At 40.9% G+C, this 23055-nt stretch overlaps 1 protein-coding gene across 2 annotated transcripts in view; it reads right to left on the bottom strand.

Moving 5' to 3' along the window:
* Nucleotides 1–23055, bottom strand: part of LOC143878014 (K+-H+ exchange-like protein) — a 42002-nt gene that overhangs the window by 17731 nt on the left and 1216 nt on the right. For both annotated transcript variants that reach the window (XM_077380406.1, XM_077380405.1), the window contains exon 4: nt 4695–4742. In XM_077380406.1, coding sequence (XP_077236521.1) covers nt 4695–4742 — 48 coding nt within the window. The remainder of the gene's footprint in view (nt 1–4694; nt 4743–23055) is intronic.

The following is a 23055-nucleotide window of genomic DNA, read 5'->3' on the forward strand; positions in this document are numbered from 1 at the left end:
TATATTCAGATGTTTGTGGTCCAATAAAACCTGTAACACTTGGTGGTGCTGCTTACTTTGTTACTTTCATTGATGACCATTCCAGGAAACTTTGGGTCTATGCCTTAAAGACGAAGGACCAAGTGTTGGATGTATTCAAGCAGTTTCAGACTTCAGTAGAGAGACAGACAGGAAAGAAGTTGAAATGCATCCGGTCAGACAATGGTGGTGAGTACATCGGACCATTTGACGAGTACTACAGACAACGGGGTATTCGACATTAGAAGACACCTCCTAAAACACCTCAGTTGAATGGCATAGCAGAAAGAATGAACAGAACATTGGTTGAGAGAGTCAGATGCCTGATTTCAGATGCCAAATTGCCAAAATCCTTTTGGGGTGAGGCTTTAAGTACAGTGGACATATTATTAATTTATCCCCCACTATTGCTTTAGATGGTGATGTGCCTGACAGAGTTTGGTTTGACAAGAATGTCTCCTATAACCATCTAAGAGTATTTAGCTGCAAAGCATTTGTTCATGTTCTGAGGGATGAGAGGTCCAAGTTGGACGTCAAGACGCGACAATGCTTCTTTCTTGGTTATGGTTCTGATGAGTTTGCTACAGACTTTACGATCCATTTGAGAAGAAAGTTGTGAGGAGTCGATATGTTGTTTTTGTTGAGAATCAGACCATAATGGATATTGAGAAGATAGAGAAGACAGTATCCCGAGATTCTGATATTTGGGTTGATGTTGACTCAGCCCCATCCACCAAGTTGCAGAGACAGTTACAAGATTAGGTTGAAGACGATAGTCAGTATGATGTTTAGGATCATATTCTGTATCAGATTTAGAATGACCAGCACAGTGCAGATGATAGTAATGCTCAGGCAGATGATGTTGTTGATGTTCAGTAGCATGCACTTACAGTTCCACCAGCTACCGCTTTGAGGAGGTCTACTAAAGACCGACATCCATCTGCTAGATACTCTCCCGAGGAATATGTGCTACTGACAGATGCAGGTGAGCCTAAAAGGTTTGAAGAAGCAATGGAGGATGTGAACAAGAAAGAATGGGTTGATACGATGCAAGATGAGTTCAAATCGTTGCATGACAATCGCACATTTGAGTTGGTGACATTGCCTAAGGGCAAGAGAGCTTTGAAGAATCGATGGATTTATAGGTTAAAGGATGATGGGAATTCTTCACATCCTTGATACAAAGCTAGGTTGGTCGTTAAGGGTTTCAGTCAGAAAAAGGGAATTGACTACGATGAGATCTTCTCGCCCGTTGTGAAAATGTCTTCAATCAGGGTTGTCTTGGGTTTGGAAGCTAGTCTTGATCTTGAGGTTGAGCAAATGGATGTGAAGACCACTTTCCTTCATGGTGATTTGGAGGAAGATATATATGGAGCAGCCAGAGGGTTTCAAAGTGAAAGGTAAAGAGAACTATATTTGCAAGCTAAAGAAGAGCTTATATGGGTTGAAGCAAGCGCCGAGACAATGGTACAAAAAGTTTGAGTCTTTTATGGGGGAGCAAGCCTATAAGAAGACAACTCACGATCATTGTGTCTTTGTGAAGAAGTTCTCAGAAAATGACTTCATCATTTTACTGCTCTATGTGGATGACATGCTTATAGTTAGCCAGAATGCTTCAAGGATTGAAAAGTTGAAGTGAGATTTGAGTAAGTCGTTTTCAATGAAAGACTTGGGGCCGGCTAAGCAAATTCTTGATATGAGGATCAGTCGTGACAGAAAGGCCAAGAGGTTATGGTTGTCTCAAGAGAAGTACATAGAGAAAGTGCTTCAAAGGTTCAAAATGGATAAAGCTAAAGTGGTGAGCACGCCTCTTGCTACACACTTCAAGCTTAGTAGGAAACAATTTCCATCGAGTGAGAAAGAGGTGAAAGACATGGAAATAGTTCCTTATGCATCCGTCGTGGGTAGTTTGATGTATGTAATGGTTTGCACAAGGCCAGACATAGCTCATGCGGTTGGAGTAGTTAGCCGGTTTACTTCAAATCCAGGAAGAGAGCATTGGAATGCAGTGAAGTGGATCCTACGATATCTCCGAGGCACTTCTAGTTTGAAACTTTCATTTGGAAGTGAGCAGCCGATTGTTGTTGGGTAAACTGATTCGGACATGGCAGGGGATGTTGACACCAGGAAATCTACTTCAGGCTATTTGGTCAATTTTGTAGAGGGAGCTGTGGCTTGGCAGTCAAGATTGCAGAAATGTATTGCCTTGTCTACAATAGAGATAGAATTCATCGCAACAACTGAAGCTTGCAAGGAGTTGCTTTGGATGAAAGGGCTTACACATGAACTTTGTCTCACTCAAGAAAGGTATGTGCTACTTTGTGATAGTCAAAGTGCTATCCACCTCGCGAAAAATTTCACTTTTCATGCGAGGTCGAAACATATTGATGTAAGGTATCATTGGATACGAGACATCTTAGAGTCCAAAGGGTTGGAACTACAGAAAGTACATACCGAAGCCAATGGTTCAGATATGATGACAAAGGCACTTCTGAGAGAGAAGTTTGATTTTTGCCAGCACCTGGCCAGCATGGATTCCACTTGAGGAGTCAGTGTTGGAATCTCCCTCATTGGGCTGGAGGGGGAGATTTGTTGGGTTTAAGTCCAGTCCAATAAGGGCTTATTTGGAATTTATTTTAACTAGAGGGACAATATGGTCTTTCTATAACCTAAAGCATATCTCTAAGTGTAGCCCTAATCTTTGGCAACAAAAAAACGACGCAAAAATAGAAGGAAAAATAGGAGAAATTCGCAGGAAATAGGGTTTCTGCGCAGCAGTGATCAAACCGACGATCGGAGGTCGATCCGTGGTCCGATTGAGCTGATTTTTGGACAGCAGGTTCGTGACATCTTGATCTACATTTTGAACGGTTGGATTGTGATTTGGAGTTCTCTAAATCAGGTTTCTGGGTCGTTTACGGACAGCAGATTTTGGGTGAGATCTTCACCATTTTCTTCACCTTTTTTCTTCTTGTTTGGAGTTGATATTGTTGCTCTATCTTCACTCATATTTGTGGATTCCATTGTTGTTTGAATGAGGGATGTTTATCCCATTGATGATGTTAAGAATTAAGTTTTGTACCTAAAGTATTATAGTGGAGATTTCGGTGGACTCCGAGAAAGGTCTCGTGGTTTTTATTCTTTACGTTGAAGGAGTTTTCCACGTAAAAATTCTCTTGTGTTGATTGTGGTTGTTTGTTGATATTTTTTGTGGTTAGTATATTTTCATTGTTTGTGTTCAATCGTTTCCTCACAGGTTCGATCAAAGTGGGAAAAGGTTTTTTCCCAACACATCTCACGGTTTCTAAGATGGTCTACCGTGACGATCTTGTTGAGAAGGGTTGACCACCTAAACGCAGAGACCCTAGGAGGTGCCGGTATGCTCCACACTTTGGCTATATGGGAGGGCTGAGAACCAGGCCCAATATGGTCGCAGAATCACTTGACACGGAATGATCCAGACGAGCACTATCACAAAAGGAGGAAAAAAGCAGGGTTAGTGATTAGATGTTAATAAAAGATGGTTACAAGAGCAATATATCACAGTAATTTCTAGTGTAAATAGAATCACAAAGCTGGATAAGCTGATTCAGATCAATAAATACAAGGTCAATAAAAGACCTCATATATGCTATTTATACTTTGATAATAGTAAAATGGGAAAATCATAAGCCTAACAAGGGCATTCACTTCTTTGACCTCTGAGGTACCATCCTGTAGTTCTTACAAATATGAAATGATCATACCAATAATATGGCATTCCCCATCCTGGCATATAAATAAGATGTAATGTCAATCAGAGTGTACTGTTTCTATAAATATTAATTGTTCATAATTTTTTCTTTTTCAGGAAAAAATGGAGCAGATGTTCAACTCGGCTGTGCTGCTTGTGTTGTATGGGAAATCAATCTTGTAAAAAAATCAGTGATCAGACCTCATTTCAGTGCTTAAAGCATGAAAATTATGAGTACAGTTTTCAGTGATAAGCTACAATTTATAATCTATGTTGCTATAATACATCTATTAGCCTGAAGTATTCATGCAGTAACAGGATAACAAACACAAGAAAAGGATGCAATTGAATGGCCCTTAGTTATATCTTGGATAATTTTACTAATATTCCCACCTATCTCCAAAGTGCCCTGTAAAGGTTGTTAAAAAATTAAATTTCGGGACAAGATGCATGTATTTTTTATTTAAAAAATTAAATCCGAAGGTCGGCAAACAATGTGGCAGATGGCCTTGCTCGACGAGGAGGGGGGCGGGTGATTGAGGAATTATTTGATTTCCTCCCTCCATAATTGTTCTTTTTCCTTTTCTTTCTCTTATTCTTGTGTTCTTCCTCTTGTAAATTCGAAGTTCGACAATCTCGGTCCTCTCCTTTGTTAATGAAAATTCTACGATTCAAAAAAAGAAAAGAAAAGGATGCATGTATTTTTATCAATCTCCAAACTTTCTAGAAAATGCCAAGCAATATCCATATCAATATATGTATCTCAATTTCCATTATCCATTATTGAAGGTCTATTTTTAAATATTAACACAAAGATCGGGTTGAAAAATTATAGAAATTATTAAATGATATTGTGTAGCATTCTACTGTCAGATAGTAACAACGGGAAATAATAACAACAAATTTTGAAGGTAGTTTCAATACAATACAAAAATGTAATTACCTCAAGGCAATATGTCGTAGCCTTCGGCGAACAAGACGTGGATTTAAGCTGCAATTTTTAAAGATAATCATCCATCAAGACATAATATTTTACACATGCAATATAAGGACTCCAGGACTTGTTGAGTCAATCCAACTTAGTTGAGACCACGGTCGGGTTGAGGGAATAAGTATATTTTTCTATAAAAAGGGCGGCCAGTGCAAGTCAATTTTTCTATAACCCGGAAAAAAGGTGATTCACTACTTGGAAAGACTGCAAAGTTTTCTTGATTTAACCACGAACACAAATAATTAAGATCGAGTTCCCAAAGACCCGATCTAATAAATCAAATTCTTATAAGTCAATCTCGACCTACAAGTAAGAACTAGAGAGAAAAAAAAAAAAAAAAACAATTCATTCGAGTGCAAGACTAGGTCACAAGCAGACTGAGGCTCGGGCAGTCACCAAGAATGAGTCAAGCTTTGAGATTATAAAACCTTGAAGCAAATAATAGCTTCCAATCCCGATATAAATTATGGATTCTAAGTGTTAATGAAAAAAGAAACCAACCATATGGTTTGTATTCAGAACTAGAATAATAACTCAAGTACTCAACAAACAGCTAATGACCTCCAATGGCGAGTTGGTGACAGAACCAGCACAGTGGAACCCAAATTGAAAAGAAAACAAGCACTCAAAAGGAGCTAGTTTGCTATCAATATACTGTAGAATGTACCACCCATGAACTCACTCTTCATTTGTATCACCATCAAGCCCCCTCTCTCCCCAAAAAAGAGGTAAATAAAAGCATCGTTCAACGACTTTTTTTTGAGTGGCTAAGAGATTTACTAAGTAAGGAGAGGGGACCCCAACGACCAAATAGTCTAGCATGCAATATCTACATAAATGCGGACTTCAGGCGGTAAATGGTCAAAAAGATCAATTCGGGTAAAAACGACTCCCTTACAAACCAAACGATTAACGTCAATATTGGTATTGGATGTCCCTCCAAACGCTCATGGATCTCTTCGAATATGTCCTCAAATCTTCAAGGCTCGGGATTCCTGCGGTCCAACCATCCAATTACGTTGAGGGAGTCTCCATCAATTATCAAGCAGTCTAAATCTCTCCTATTGATAAATCGAATACCATACATAATCGATGTCACTTCCGCTTCGTTGGACTCATTCAACGACTTAAAGAACACTTCAAATCAAAATTATGTCAGGGTCAAGTAGTGTTCCAAAATTTAGACTCGGGCTAAAACACTGCCACAGCAAAACATAGTCAACTAGGTGTGATATCGTCGACTATTCAGCTGATGCAGCCAATTACTTGGTTGGCACAGAGTTTTGATTGACTTGGTAGGAAAATTGCGGACCAAGAGAAGAACTCGGCCAAGGTAAAAGAGAGTCGACTCTTTGCGGTGCACAATTTCGTGGAATGTGGGTAGTGGTTATGATCGATTAGATAGAAAAGGAGGAGTTGTGTGTATTTTTCGTTGGGGATTTCCTGGAATAAATCGTCGAATCTTCCTTCGATTTCTTATGAGAGATATCCAGTCGATCAGAATGGAGGTTAAAGAGGGCCTTTATTCCTTTATATGGGGCTAGTTGACAATTGACGCGAGGAGTTCTGAAATAGTAGGATCAAATGCTTATAGATAGTATACAATGATAAGGGATTTCTCAAGATATGCCTACATCGTAACTGAACACAAAGTGGTTACCTCGTTCCTCAGGGTCTAGCATATGAGTAACAATATCCACAAATAGCCAAGAAGTTTTTCAATTTTCCATCGCCTTAATGAGTCACTTGACTTGAAGCAGCAGGAATTTGAGCTTGGGTTAGATCTAGAATTGTGGCTGATTTTCACTCTTTTCATTTTAGCTAGGTAATCTCTTATATGATTCCTTTCCCCATGATTAATATGAATATGGCTATACTTCCATTCTAGTCCCTTCAACAGATCCTTAATTCTTGCAAAGACGTCGAGTGATTCCAAGAAATAATAATAACTAACATTAATTTTCGAAAAAAAAAAAACATTGGACAAAATGAGAATCACATACAAATAATTTTTTCAAGTTCTATTTTGGAAAGTTTTTTTTAGGCAAATAAATTCGTTCAACAATAGTGGCGATATTATCAATTCTATTTAAAACATCAATAAATTTATCAGCGCTCCATTTCAGAAGTCAATGCTAAATTTATTGATGTTTTACAGAAAATAGCTCAAGTCTCATTATCAACTCCAATAATATATTTAGAAACAACTAAGAACTGGATCCCAAAAACCATTAATAATGTTGATAACACGGGCCTAAAGACAAGCAGATAGACCACCCAATCATGCTAGGTGAGTCCCCTTCCATGGCCACATGCTTACCACAAAAATGAGCAAAGTAAAGCCTAAGTCCTGTGAGAAGAGCCCGAAACTCCTTACAACCACAAAAACCATTAGGCCCCGAGAAAGCAAGTAACACCTCACCCAAGTGATCCCTGAAAACTCCCCCACACTTGCCAGCCCAAGATTTCCCATGACGTCCCATCAAAGTTCAGCTTAAAGAGTCCCCAGGAGAGAGTTCCACTTGGGGTGACACATACCTTTGGGAATTCTGTCCAAAATGATAGAGGTCCAGTTGCAATTAATCTCACCAATCGAGCGATATGCAAACTCCATGCAACAACTAGCAACATTATAATCGTCCTACTCACCTCCCTCACAATTCCAATAATGGTTCTCAATTTTTCATCAAAGGTCCTTCGGTTCCTTTCCAACCCAAAATCCCGTCACTGTGAACAGGCATAAACTCCAAAGAATTCTCCCCTTGAGGGCAAGATGCTTGCAGCTCCACCACTCCAAAACCAGTAGAAATGATTGGGGAAACACCCAAGAAACCAAACCAATTGAGGACATGGCACCACACCACAATAGCAAGAGAATAGGTGATCATCGGACTCCTTGCGCTTACACATGATGCACTTGTTCACCAAAAGCAGTTTTTGAATTTATGTTGCGTGGATTTGGATTCACGTGTCGGGATCTGACATGGATTTGACAGACCCAAAAAAGTAGGATTCATGGATTTTGTAAATTTTATTAAATAAAATAAGAAATTCTCAACTCAACTCAACAAAGCCTTTGTCCCAAACTAGTTGGGGTCGGCTAAATGAATCCTTTAGAAAAAATTCATAAAGAAGGTAAAAGGAATCTACCCGGCTCTAATCCTGGTTCTAGTTGGGTTCTTCTACGTGGATCATTTTCTTCCATTCTATCCTATCCAAGGTCATGTTCTCTGTTATGTTCCTAGCTATCAAGTTTTTCCTAACTGTTTCTACTCAAGTTGTTTTCGGTCTGCCCCTACCTCTTTTTACTCCATCAATTTGGCACGAGGGCCTCTTCTCACCAGAGCATCCAAAGGCCTAAGTTGGATATGTCCAAACCATCTAAAATAAGAAATTAAAATTTAAAATTTAAATATTTATATAAATATATATAATCATAAAAAATATGAGTGTGGAGGGTACACAAGTCCAATAAGAAAGGGAAAAGGGGGTCGATGTATGAGGGTGGAGGGTCGACGCATTAGGGTTTTTATTAAGAGACTAACAAGTTGTGCTTTTATAAAAAAAAAAAACGAGTATAAAGGGAAAATATAAAGGATTCACATTTAAAAAGAGACAACGATGTGTCGGATTCACCCAAAAAAAAAAAGAAGAATCGTGTGGAACACGGCTACGACAAGAATCCGGTTGTATCCCATGTGAATCCATGTCTGAAACGAGTGTCTAAGCGTGTCAACACGGATCCAACATAAGAGGGCAAAGAATCCATTCAACGCAGCCAAGTTCTGCACCAAGATGATAATTGGGTTGAACACTCCCGATGTTGTTGTATCATTCTAATCAAGGTTGAGAATCCCATACTTGAAATAAGATCTTGCTCCGTTAAACTCAAACTGGGTCGTGATTTTGCCTTGGGAGGAACATGCTAACTTAGATAGTCATCATAGTCGGATAGGAATTGCTCCATTAAGCAAGTCATGCCAATAACTGAGGCTAAAATAATCAAATTGATCAAATATGCAATATTTGCCTTGAACCATGACCAAGTTAATTCATACTAAGTCAAGCCGAGTTTGTATCCAATTTTGAGGAAAATTGAGTTTATCAAATTGATAAAGTATGCAATATTTACCTTGAACCATGACGAAGTTATCTCATACTAAGTCAAGCCGAGTCTTTATGAAATTTTGAGGAAATTTCAGTTTATGGTTTGGCTCATCACAGTCTTTAGTCAACTAAAGTTCAACTCATGATTCAAAGCAATTATTAAAGTATTTTAGGAAGCACTTACAAGTAGATGTGTTTTTTAATTGAAGAAATAGATATATGATAACTACATCACATATAGCAAATAAATAAGTCACAGCTAGATCTAGTATTATAGTTTTTAAATCATATGTTAAAGTCACAGGTCAATTTGTCATATAGTTTGATCAATTGGAAGTCAAGTTGAGGTTAGTCTGACTCTTCTCAATCGCTTGATATGGGTAAAGCACCTTGCCAATTCCAACTCACGATGGCATGGAGAGGATGTGGGCCCACCCCAAAGCGCTAAGGAGCAAGCTTAGGAGCAAAGTCAAACAACCTTGAGACTTTCCATTTCCATGCATATCAATTAGGACAAATTTATTTCCATTCTCCTGCATATCAATTAGGACAGATTTATTTCTACTTTCCTGCATGCCAATTAGGATAGATTTATTTCTATTTTGAACATGGCCAAATAAGGAACATGCCATTCCAGGCATGGCTAATTAGGGCCGTTTAGTATTTGTTACCTTACCAACTTCTCCAAAAGCTTAAGATTTTGGAGAAAGGCGTTATTTATCTTTCATAATTTAACACTCCCCCGCACGTGTGGCCCACTTGGCAAACACATGGCACATGTGGTCCCACTTTGGGCTGACCATCGCATGTGGATTTTTGCTATCCGGGAGGTTTGAACTCGAGACCTTTGGCTCTGATACCATGTTACCTTACCAACTCTCCAAAAGCAAGGCGTTATTTATCTTTCATACTTTAACAGTATTGAATTTACTTTTATTTAGGTTGCCTTTAATGTGGAAGCATCAATTACAAATGTTTTTCTTTTTGCTTGTATGAGGTTCCTTTTTTTGAACCCTCCTAATCTTATTTAAAGGCAGTGGAAGAGACATGCAAGGGACTTCTGTTTTGATTATCAATTGATGAATTAAGAGATGTAATACCCGGCCCCAAGTTGGGAATTTAATTTATTTATATATTTATTTTAATGGGTGTCATTATCAAAAGTTGGGTTGAAATCTTTTTGGGCTTGTAGGGGGTGTCGTTATCAAATTAAAGGGAAGCATTAAAGTATTTTTCCGTTTGTCCTTATCAAACTTACTAAATATAGTAAGTCCGCGCTTACTATAAATAGTAAGTCCGTTTTTACTATAAATATTAAGTGGGCCCACATAAAGTATATTTGAAAATAAAAATATATATTTTTATACACTTAAATTGTGTTTCCTTTTATGGTTACTAAAGTATTAAGAAAAAGATTTAAAAGACCTAGTAAACTAGGAAGCTTACTAACCTATTAGAATTAGATTAGGAAACAACAAAAGATAAATAAATAAATAAACTGCATTAAGTGGTCTCTCTCGCCCAGATTTGCGCACAAAAATTGCCGGGGGGGGAAGAGAGATAACGAAAGGGATTGAGATAGGGAGAGTTTTAGTACTTCTTTAGAATACCGAATGACCCTGTATAGTTCTATGAACTAACACCAAAAATCCACCCTACATGTATTGATGCAATCAACAACATCTAGATAAATGTTAATGAAACTGGGGAAGCGTAAAGAGGAGTATATAGAGTGGTTGGTTTAGTTATGTGGCCTTGACGGAATATCCCGTCTTGATATGTCTCTCTTTTTATGTTTGATGTCGGAAGAACTATTTAATTTTGATGTTTGTAGTTTATAGGTTCAAAGGGTAGAAGATAGTAGTAGTTGTTACATCTAATGAGTTTTAGCTTGTTTTTTCTGGGTAGCGATCCGGATAAAAAAAAATTGTGTCCAAAAATCCGGGTCGTTACAAGAGAGAAGATATCCACTCTTGGAGTTTTCGCTTATCTCTATTTTGCTATCGTAGGACTACGATTTCCTATTCTTGTGATTTATTTTCGCTTTTCCACCTATTGGATCACATTATCTGGTATCAGGGCTTGCATTCCACGATCGAAACTTTCATCAATGGCACCAAGGAGGCAGATGGCTCGAGCGGCAGCCCATGATGCGATGGAAGAATCCCAAGAAGAGATCTTAGCGCTGAGGAGGCAAGTGGAGGAACTCACAGAGCAGTTGAGATCGGTGCGAAGATATGAAGCACGGGTGCTTCAAAATGGCCCGCGTACCCGTATCGGGTGCGCATCCGACACGGGTGCGCTCGGGTGCGTCCCGGGTGCGTGTCAGGTGCGGTTGGGGTGCGCACCCCGACACACCCGACACGTTTTTAAGTGTTTAAAAAAGAGAGGCTGCCAATAGCAATTTTGGGGGGGGGGGGTTTAAATTATATAAAAGGGTTTTAAAACCCAAACCCCCTCACTCACGCAACTCTCTCCCTCACCCTCTCTGTCTCGTCTCTCTCTCTCTCTCTCTCTCTCTCTCTCTCTCTCTCTCTCTCTCGGGCTTCTCTCATTTTCTCCTCTCCGTCTCGGTTTCTCCTCTCTCTCCCTGCAACTACTACCGCCGCCTCCACCACCGTCGGAGCCCTAACCTAACCCTACTTAAAGGTACTCTCTCTCTCTACTTCTCTCTTTCTCTTTGTATCTCTCTCTGCTCTTTTTTTTTTTTTATCTCTACTCTCTTTCTCTCTCTCCTTTATTTTTATTTGTGATTTGTATTATTTTATTTGTGATTTGCCCTAAAAATAGCCTAAAGCCCTAACCGATTGTGAGTAACATAAAAATCAATTTGGAGCTCACAATCGGTTGGCATAATCTTAAAATGGATTGTGATTTTGAAGCCCTAAACTGATTTTCAGTTTGGAGGTCACAATTGGGAATTTGGGATTTAGGGCTTTGGGGCCTAAAGCCCTAAATCCCAAATTTCCAATTGTGAGCTTTCAGGCCATGTTAATTTGAGATTGTGACATTCAATTGGGAGCCCTTTAGGGCTCAATTAGAGGGGTTAGGTCATTAGGGCTTTAGCCTTTAGCCCTTTACCCTTTAGGGCCATGTTAATTTAAGATTGTGACAATCGATTGGGAGCCCAAAACTGATTTTAAGAGTAAAAAATTATCTTTAATTTTGACCCCCAAAATCCGTTTTGGGCTCAATTAAAGGGGTTAGGTCGTTAGGGCTTTAGCCTTTACCCTTTAAGGCCATGTTAATTTAAGATTGTGATAATCGATTAGGAGCCCAAAACTGATTTTAGGAGTCAAAAATTATGTTTAATTTTGACCCCCAAAATCCGTTTTGGGCTCAATTAGAGGGGTTAGGTCGTTAGGGCTTTAGCCTTTACCCTTTAGGGCCATGTTAATTTAAGATTGTGACAATCGATTGGGAGCCCAAAACTGATTTTAGGAGTTAAAAAATTATATTTAATTTTGACTCCCAAAATCCGTTTTGGGCTCAATTAGAGGGTTAGGTCGTTAGGGCTTTAGCCTTTACCCTTTAGGGCCATGTTAATTTAAGATTGTGGCAATCGATTGGACTTGATTTGGGCTCACAATTAGGGGCTTAGGGTTTAGACTTTAGACCATCAAGATATAAGATTATGAGTCTTGTGAACTGATTGGGAGTCCAATAATCTTATTTGCTTACTAAATTTGTGTTTGTTCTTTTAATAGAATGTCTTCATCCGGGGCTAGTAGCGCCGCCCAAGCCACAAATGCACCACCTTCTACTTCTACTGATGAAGACCTCTCGAAGCTCTTATGGAGGTATGCCACTAGATTTGATAAAGATCCTAAGGGTGGAGGGTATGTGAGATGGGAATGTAATTTTTGTCATAAGAGTTAGAATAGCTCCTACACAAGGGTTAGAGCGCACTTGTTGAAGGTATCAGGACAAGGAATCGGAGCGTGTCCTAAGGTGAAAGCAAATGACCTACTCGGAATGCAAAGGTTGGAGGAAGAATGCAAGGAGGCTATGAAGTAAAATGCTCCCAAGAGAGTGCCATTGCCGCCATCATCAAGTAGTGGATCATTGAGTTGTCCAAGTAGTATGTTTGTCCCTCCAAGTTTTGATCTAAAGAGGAGGAAGACTAGTGGTCCAAGTGGAAGTGTGAGTGCTATTGAAAAGGCATTTAACATGGCAGCCCGCGATCACCTACATGGCGAGATTGCTCGGATGTTTTACTCTGGTGGCTTGCCATTTCACCTAGCAAGGAACCCACACTATGCGAGTTCATACTCTTATTCGGCCAACAATCCAATTTTCGGTTATTTGCCTCCGGGGTACAACTTGCTAAGAACGACTCTACTACAAAAAGAGAGGGCAAATGTTGATAGGTTGTTGCAACCCCTTAGAAAGACATGGAAGGATAAAGGGGTGAGCATTGTTAGTGATGGATGGAGTGACTCACAAAGGCGGCCTCTCATTAACTTTATGGCGGTAACCGAGGGTAGGCCTATGTTTCTCAAGGCGGTAGATTGTTCGGGGGAGACAAAGGACAAACATTTAATTGTCAACTTGTTGAAGGAGGTAATTATGGAAGTTGGGCATGAAAATGTTGTCCAAGTAATTACCGACAACGCCGCAAATTGCAAGGCGGCCAAGCAACTTATTGAGGCACAATTTCCTTCCATCTTTTGGACCCCTTGTGTGGTGCACACCCTCAACCTTGCTTTGAAGAACATATGTGCGGCGAAGAATGTGGAAGCAAATCAAGTTACATATGATGAATGCAGTTGAATAACGGATGTTTCGGGAGATGCTAGCATCATTAAGAATTTCATAATGAATCATTCCATGAGACTAGCCATATTCAACGAGTTCAACACTTTGAAGTTGCTTGCCGTGGCAGAGACTCGATTTGCGAGTGTTATTGTTATGCTTAAGAGATTGAAACTCTTAAAGCAAGGTCTTCAAGCAATGGTTATTAGCGACAAATGGACTTGTTATAGGGAGGATGACATGGGAAAATCGAGGTTTGTAAAAGAGAAGGTGTTAGATGACGTATGGTGGGATTCTATCGACTACATACTCGGATTTACATCCCCCATCTATGACATGCTTAGAGAGTGTGACACAGATACGCCTTGCCTTCACTTGGTTTATGATTTGTGGGATACCATGATAGAGAAAGTAAGGGCGGCAATATATAGGAAGGAAGGAAAGAGGAAAGAAGAGGAGTCCAAATTTTTTGACGTGGTGCACGAGATTCTTGTTGCTTGTTGGAACAAGAGCAACACTCCACTTCATTGTTTGGGTCATTCATTGAATCCAAGGTTATGTGACTTTAAATTTATTTGGATTATTAGTTATTTATGTTTATTTCTAAGTTCTAACTTTTGACTTGAAATTTGAAGCTAAATTAGTTTTTTCTTTCTTAAAGGTATTATAGTGAGCAATGGCTTAGTGAAGATTCAAGTTGGGTGCCTCCACATAAGGATGCAGAAATTTATACCGAGAGGATGAAGTGCTTCAAGAGGTACTTCACCAATTCCTCGGACCGCACAAGAGCTAATGTGGAGTTCGCGCAATTCTCCATGAAGTCCGGATTATTCAATGATGTTGATTCCATCAATGAACGGTTCACTATCAAGCCTCATGAGTGGTGGGCCATCCATGATACATGTGCCCCTATGCTTTAAAGCATAGCTTTGAAGATTCTTATGCAACCTTCATCGTCATCTTGTGCCGAGAGAAATTGGAGCACTTACTCTTTTGTGCATTCTCTCAAGAGGAACAAGATGACTCCACAACGAGCTGAAGATTTGATTTTCGTTCATAGCAATCTTCGGCTTCTCTCAAGACAAACTCCACAATATAAGCAAGGAGAGACAAAGATGTGGGACATAGGTGGAGATACATTTGATTCCTTCGAGGATGTAGGGGTACTTGAAGTTGCTAGTCTTTCTTTGGATGAGCCGGAGTTGGAGTCCATTGTTTTTACCGACGACGTAGAGGACGATGTTGTCGATATTGGAGATGAAGCGACTGACTTCTAGGATTGAGATGCATTGATGCTTTATGTTATTTTGGTGCTTTAATGATGAACTTAATCACGTATGAAATGAAGAGTAATATTAGAATTTTCCATTTTGGTGAATGGTGATGTTATTGTTATTTGATTGCTTTCCTATTTTTAAAATTTTTTTTAATAAAAAATATTATTATATTCAACGCACCCGCACCCAAGTTTTTTGAAAAATCACGTACCCCCGTGTCGTGTCGCACCCGCACCAGTGCTTCACAGCTTCTTCTCAAGCAGGAGATGACGGATCTAACGTAGACGCCGTGAGCCAGCGTCAGGGATATCCACCACGGTGACCAGCAAGGGTTGAAGTTACCGTAGGTGATTTCAGGCGTTGGGAATTAGGTCTCAAGATTGAGATCCCAAAGTTCCATGGAGGGTTAACACCCGAAGATTTCATGGACTCGGTTTTCACCGTAGAAGAGATACTTGAGTTCAAGGAGGTTCCAGAGGATCGGGTGGCTCCTTTAATCACTACTCAACTTCGTGGGAGAGCTGTTGTATGGTGGCAGCAAGTGAAAGTGACCAAGCGTAGGCAGGGCAAGGAGAAGATCGTTGCCTGGGAGAAATTGAAGAAGAAGATGTCGGAGCTTCTTCCTTATAATTATACTCGTCGACTATTTAAACAGTTGCAGAAATTGAAACAAGGGACTGATTGGGAATAATCGCGAATCTCGAGTAACTGCCCGTTGGAGAGGCCTAGCCTGATCTGAGAAGTACTAATTCGGTTCGGATAGACTTCATTCAAGAACCCCGCCGCCCCTTGAATCAATAAGAAAACAAGTGCTAAGTTTCGGATCAGTGAATAGACCGTAACGAAAGAAGAGACGATTCAGTGGATGAGTATACGGAGAAATTCCATCAACTAGTTGCCCGTAACAATTTGGCAGAATCGGACGAGCAATTGGTTTCTAGATATATTGGAGGTTTGAGGCAGGATTTGTAGGATTCGCTAGACCTGTTCGATTGTTGGAATGTTTCTGGAGCACACCAGAGGGCAGCCATCCTGGAGAAATAGGCAGGACATAGCAGGCGGTATGGAGGGATCGTTCCAACCACCACCACTCGACCTTCTACCGAACTCCACAAGTGGGCGTTCCGGGGTACAAACCGACTCCACCACAACCAACCCAGATGGCCCCACCATTCCGAGCCGCAAATCCCACCTAGAGAGGAGAGACAAGGCCTCATTGTTTCCAATGTGGTAAGACAGGGCATCGGGCAAATGAATACAAAAAAGGTGGTTGAGATGGGAAACAATTGCTCATTGAGGAAGCCGAATATGATGATGATATTGGCGACTTTGTTGATTACTCGGTGCCACCAGTGTTTGATTCTTATGGTGATGACATTGAGGATGTATTACACGGCGATGTTGGGGAGGCACTTGTTACCAGAAAGTTGTTTTTGACGTCGAGAGATAAGTCTGGTGATGACTGACTCCACAACAACATCTTCCACATCACTTGCATAATTGAAGGAAAGGTTTGTCAGATGGTGATTCATAGTGGCTCATGTGAGAATGTGGTATACCGTTACCAAACTTATTTTGAAGACTCAGAAACACCCCAGCCCGTACAAGTTGGCGTGGCTAAATAAAGGGAACGAGGTGGCTGTCACACAACGATGCCTAAGGCAATTCTCCATAGGCAATAGATACAAGGACTGAGCATGGTGCGATGTTGTACACATGGAGGCTTGTCACCTATTGTTGGGAAGGCCATGGCAGTATGATCATGCAATAGTGCACGATGGGGAGAAGAATACCTCTTCCTTCATCTTCAATGGGGTGAAGACCATACTCTCGCCATCTAGGAGCATTGAGCCCAAACCAAAACCCAAGGAGGGTATCAATATTCTCATGTCATCCGCTTTCACTAGTGCGAGTCTGGCATTGTATATGCATTGGTGAACAAGATGGGAGAGGAGAGCAGAGATATCCCAGAGCTGGTGAGACCCTTGATTGAGGAGTTTTCCAATGTCTTCCCAGATGACCTGCCATGCGAGTTACCACCCATGAGAGACATCCAGCTTTGCATCGATTTGATACTTGGCGCTAGCCTACCAAAGCGAGCACATTACAGGATGAGCCCTGCTGAGTATGAGGAGCTACAACGACAAGTGGACGAGCTACTAGAGAGGGGTTTTATCAGAGACGGCATGAGCCCATGCGTTGTCCCTGCTTTACTAACTCCTAAGAAGGATGGAAGCTGGAGGATGTACGTCGATAGTAGGGCCATCAACAAGCATGGTTTTAAATTTCGGCCAAAACGTTTCGTTTCAGCCGAAATATTTCGGTTTCGGCACAAACCGAAACGAAATTCACATGAAGTCGTTTCTTTACAAGATTTCGCCGAAATTTTACCGAAATTTCACTGAAATTCCGAAATCTTCGCCGAAATGTCGCCGATTTTTGGACTTTTTAACAAAATTTCCACCGAAATTTTAAAAATGTACACCGAAATATTATAATTGCCACCGAAATTTATGAAATTTCCATCAAAATAGCTAAAATTTCAACCGAAATTGACACCGAAACTTTAGACATTTTGGTCGAAATTAAAAAAATAAACGAAATCATAATCATATTTTTACATGATTTCGGCCGAAATTTCGGACCGAAACCGAAACATTTCGGTTACCGTGGTGGCCGTAACTGACACCGAAATCGAAATTTAAAACCTTGTCAACAAGATCACGGTAAAAATACCGCTTTCCTAAGCAGCGGTTGGATGACATGCTGGACCAGTTAGCATGTGCGTGAGTCTTCTCCAAGCTTGACTTAAAGTCGGGCTACCATCAAATCTGCATCCGACCAACGGACGAGTGGAAGACGGCATTCAAAATGCGTGATGGCTTGTACGAGTGGCTTGTGATGCCGTTTGGACTTTCAAATGCTCCTAGCACGTTTATGAGAGTCATTAACCAAGTTCTCCGTCCTTCAATTGGGAAATGTGTCGTTGTTTATTTTGATGATATACTTATATGCAGTGCTGGCGCTGACGCTCACTTACTTCATTTGCAAGATGTGCTGTCTACTCTTCACAGGGAAAAGTTATTTGCGACTATGAAGAATTGCAGACTCATGGCCGACCAGGTGCTATTCTTGGGCTATGTTATTTCAGGTGATGGTGTTTATCTTGACCAGTCTAAGGTGCAAGCCGTGATTGACTGGCCGATTCCAAGGACCTTGCACGAGGCTCGTAGCTTCCATGGGCTTGCATCCTTCTACAGACGGTTCATCCATAACTTCAGTGCAATTATGGCCCCATTCACTGACTGCATGAGAAGGCTAAGAACCACTTCACCTTCACCCATGAGGCGGAAAGAGCTTTATGGAGATTAAGGCTAGACTCTCTACTGCCCCTGTACTAGCCTAACCCGACTTAAGAGGCCCTTTGAGGTGGAATGTGATGCATCCAAGCTCGGCATTGGAGCAGTGTTGAGCCAGGGAGGACGACCCATGGCATACTTTAGAGAGAAGATCAATGGTGTGAAACTCAACTATTATACGTATGACATTGAGTTCTACGCTATAGTACAGACTTTGAGGCATTGGAGAGACTACTTGGTGCACAGGGAATTCATCTTATTTTCAGATCATGAAGCCCTTAAACATCTCCACAATCAGCAGAAGTTAAGTGATCGGCATGCTAAGTGGGCTAGCTATCTTCAAGAGTTCACATTTGTGTTACAACACAAATCAGGGGTGCAAAACCGAGTTGCTGACACCCTTAGCAAGAAGGCATCTCTATTGGTCACACTATATGGCGAGGTAGTGGGTTTTGATTCCTTCAAAGACATGCTAATCATAGATCCATTCTTTGGTGGAATTTTGGAAGAGCTACAAACAGGCCAACAGTCCGATTTTGTATTACGTGACTACTTTCTCTTCAATGGGAATAAGATTTGTGTTCCTGATTGTAGTTGGAAGCTAAAGATAGTCCACGAGCTGCATAATGAAGGTCACTTTGGGCATGACAAGACATTCGCATTGAATGCAGGGACTTATTACCGGCCGAAGATGAAGAAAGATAATTGGAAGTTCGTCGACAGATGCCACATTTGCCAGGTGGCGAAAGGGGTGTCTACTAATGCGGGCCTCTACACTCCATTGCCTGTTCCTGAGGGGCCCTGGACGGACGTTACCATGGATCTCGTATTGGGATTGTCACGAACCCAAAGGGCGTGTGACTCAATCTATGTCGTCGTAGACAGGTTCACCAAATGGCCTGTTTCATTGCATGCAGAAAGACGATGGACGCTTCCAATATTGCCGGTTATTCTTCAGAGAAATTGTGAAGCTACATGGAGTAGCGGTGACCATTACTTCCGACAAGAATCCTAAGTTTGTGGGTCACTTTTGGAGGAGTTTGTGGAGATTGATGGGGGCAAAGCTCAACTTTAGCAGTGCATATCATCCACAAATCGGGGCAAACGGAAGTGGTGAATAGGAGTTTGGGAAACCTGCTAAGAAGCCTAACGGGATCCACACCCAAGCAGTGGGATCAAGTGCTAGCGCAAGCGGAATTTGCATTCCACAAGTCAAGGAACCGGTCCACAGGATTGAACCCTTTTGAGGATTGAGCCCTTTTGAGGTGCTTTACGGCTACAACCCACGGTGCGCAGTGGATCTTGCGCCTCTACCACAGGTAGGTCGACCAAATCATAAGGCCGGAGGCATGGTAACCAGCCTACAGGAGTTGCAAGAATGGGTCGGGGAAAAGCTAGAGGAGACGACCCATAAGTATAAAGCACATGCCAACCAACACAAGCGCATGGTCATCCACGAGCCTGGTGGCTATTTATGGGCGGTCTTGACATAGGATCGGCACCCTCCAGGAGAGCATGAGAAGCCGAGTCTAAGAAAAATCGGGCCCCTCGAAGTGATCGAAAGGATCAATGACAATGCTTACTTACAGTTTAGATGGTAGTTACCGGAAGCTCCTTTGTTGGGTCGGAAGCTTGCATCCACAGAAGCTCCCCTTGAAAATTGAATTCTTCTTGCTTCCCAAATTTAGCGGAAGCACGTTTCCAGCATGCTTCCAATCTAGGTGATTAGTTTATCCTAAAAGTGTTGCCAAAAATGTAAATTTAGAACTTAATAAATCATCGCGTTGCAAATAGAATTTACATGATTTTACTTTTTCAAAAACCTAGCATTGTATTTAAATGAATAATACATCAAACCCACTAACCTATAAACCCCTAAAACTACCAATTCAAGTCAGCCGTAAAATTCTCTTTAGCTCACTCTTCAAAAACTCCATGGATCAATCATCTTCTTTTTTTTTTGAAAAGTTCTATGGATGAATCATCTACTCACCTAAGTTGACTGCATTTTACCTTGGCTGAGTTCTCGTCCCAGTCCGAGTTTTGAAACAGAGTTTAGCTACTTATAACACTAACCTTCAGCAATCCTTTACCTAATATAACCTATCGCTTTTTTTTAATGGTAGACTGTTTCATTTAAAGCAAAATGACCAAGGTCAATACAAAGAAGATAATAAAAGAAAATACAATAAGCCCTCTATGGGGCTCGGCAAAAGAAATAGACACGGAGGAAGAAAATCGAAAAGTTCCACACTTCCTTCCTCTAGAGATGCCCTCTCTAGCTAATCTATCAGCCACGCCGTTGGCCGATCGCTTGACATGTAGGAAAGAGATATCCGAGGCGCCAACCCTAACTTGGATTTCGTCAAAGTAGGTAGCGAACCTCCGAGGGAAGGGGTGTGATCCTGAGAGCCATCTAATCACATTGAGAGAGTCCCCCTCAACCACCACCTTATTCAGTCTTCATTTTCAAGAAACTTTATTCCTTAATGGACTGCACGGACCTCCTCTACATTTGCATCATGAACCCTATGGGACCTACAAATGCCCATCTTATTGTTCCATGCTCATCCCTTAAGACCCCCCTTATTCCAGTCGGACCCGGATTCCCCATACTAGAGCCATCAAAGTTCAATTTCAAGAAACCGGCAGCAGGAGGCACCCAATCTTGTACAACCTTTGGTAGTATTACTGCATCTCGACAAATTTCCTTCCATACAAATCATAGGCCACTACAGATCTGAAACAAGGAAGGATCTTCACCCGGGACATTATGATAGCTGCCACTTCATTGTAAAGAAAAAGAGGCCTCTTTGAGTATCCTATGAAGACACGTGCATTCCCTTCTTTCCATGACACCCAAATAGTGGCTAGAAGGGCCACATTCCAGAGTATCCTCCCTTTTTTTCTCCATGGTACATTAGTCCAACTTTCTAATAGATCTAAGAGCTTGGCTTGGAATACCCAAGATATCCAAACCTAGTCAATATTCTGCTCCATGCTCCTCTTGCTATTTTATAGTGTATGAATATATGATCTATTGTTTACCCATCCTCCATACAGGGCTGCTGAGATGTAAGGTAGATTTTTTTCCCTCCAGTGTATCCTGGTTTGCCTTCGGGGAAGGGGAGGCCAAAGAAATTGTGTTGGGATCCAATTGTAGAAAGAATTGAAAGGACACCGGATACGTGGAAACGGAATCTAGTTTCTAGAGGGGGAAGAATTACACTCCTAAAGACGGTCCTGGCAAACATTCCAATATAGCTGTTATCCATTTTCAAGTGTCCTATGGGTATTATTAAAAGGATAGAAAAGATTCTGAAGAGATTTTTATGTGTGTGTTGTGGGGGGGCGGGGGGGGGGGGGGGGGGGGGGGGAGGTCAGAGGATAAACGGGGCATTCCTTTGGTCAGTTGGGTTGAGGTCTGTAAACCCATCAAAGCGGAAGGTCTTGACCAATGAAGCACGGATATGGGTACGACACGATACAGGTACATGGATACGTGATTTAAAAAAAAAAGAAGGATACGGGTACGTGGGGGGTACGGTGAATATATTTTTATATATTTATAAAAATTAAAAAAGTAAATATTTTTGTTAAAGAATTCAAACAATTTAATTGGAGAACAATCAAATAACAATAACATCACCAAAATCTAATATTACTTCACCAAAATCTAATATTACTTCTAAGTTGTTAGGTTTTTAATTACGGAACATATAGGGAAATGATTTCTCATCACTTGGGACACCCAGGTAAAGTGTATCTATGACTGCAAAGGGGCTGATGTACTTCACATTTGAAGGAATGAAGTGACCTGATTGCCACGTAAAATGCAGCTGGGTATCCCAAGTGATGAGAAGGGGCGCATTTATCATTTCCCTATATATATATATATATATATATATATATATATATATATATAGGGAAATTATTTCAGCACTTCATTGTTTTGATATCCAAGCTCTCCTTGCTTGTCTTTTAGTATTTAATGGGCTTGTGAGAGCTTTTTGGGAACTGTAATAACCTGTTGACAGCCTTTTAAATACTAAAAGACAAGCTAGTAGAGCATGATATCAAAACATTGGAGTGTTGATATCATTTCCCTATATATATATTATAGATATTTTGATATATTCAACACCCCCCCCTCCCCTTGTTAATTGGGACAGCCCCTCTACCCCTCTATTGTAAATATGTAATTTTGGATTTAATTCGAACCGGGTGCGCACCCAGGCGCCCCGATACGTACCCAAACCCCCAAACTGGATTTTCATTTGTTTGATGTTTGGGTGCGTACCCGATACGCACCCAAAGAGTACCCGAGAGCACCCGCACCCGATACGCACCCGACACGGGTGCGTGGGCCTCCGGAGAGTACCCGTGCTTCTTAGGCCTTGACATTAGAAGAATAAAGGATGTCAACCAAGCGTTGTTGGGAAAGTGGTTGTGGCGTTTTGGGGATGATGAGTCACAATTGTGGACGAAAGTGATTGAAAGCAAGTATGGGTCAGTGCTGGGCCATTTGGAGTCAAAGGACAGATTTAACAAACCTAGAAGAACAGTGCGGCGTGATATTTTGATGTTTAAGCACAAATTTTCAGAAGGAGCTAGATTTAGAGTCTACTCAGGAAACAGGATCAGATTCCGGTTGGATAAGTGGTGGTCCCCCTTCCCTTGAAGGAGTTGTTCCCTGAGCTTTATCTCTTGACTCTAAACAAGGAAGGATTAGTAAGTGATTACTTAGATCGTAGAGAGAACAAGGTGGTATGGATGCCGATTTTCAGAAGAAATTTTTTTTATAGAGAACTTGAA

The sequence above is a fragment of the Tasmannia lanceolata genome, unplaced genomic scaffold (assembly GCF_043159265.1).
Source record: "Tasmannia lanceolata isolate RefF3 unplaced genomic scaffold, GAP_Taslan_0.1 ptg000005l, whole genome shotgun sequence".
NCBI lineage: Eukaryota > Viridiplantae > Streptophyta > Magnoliopsida > Canellales > Winteraceae > Tasmannia > Tasmannia lanceolata.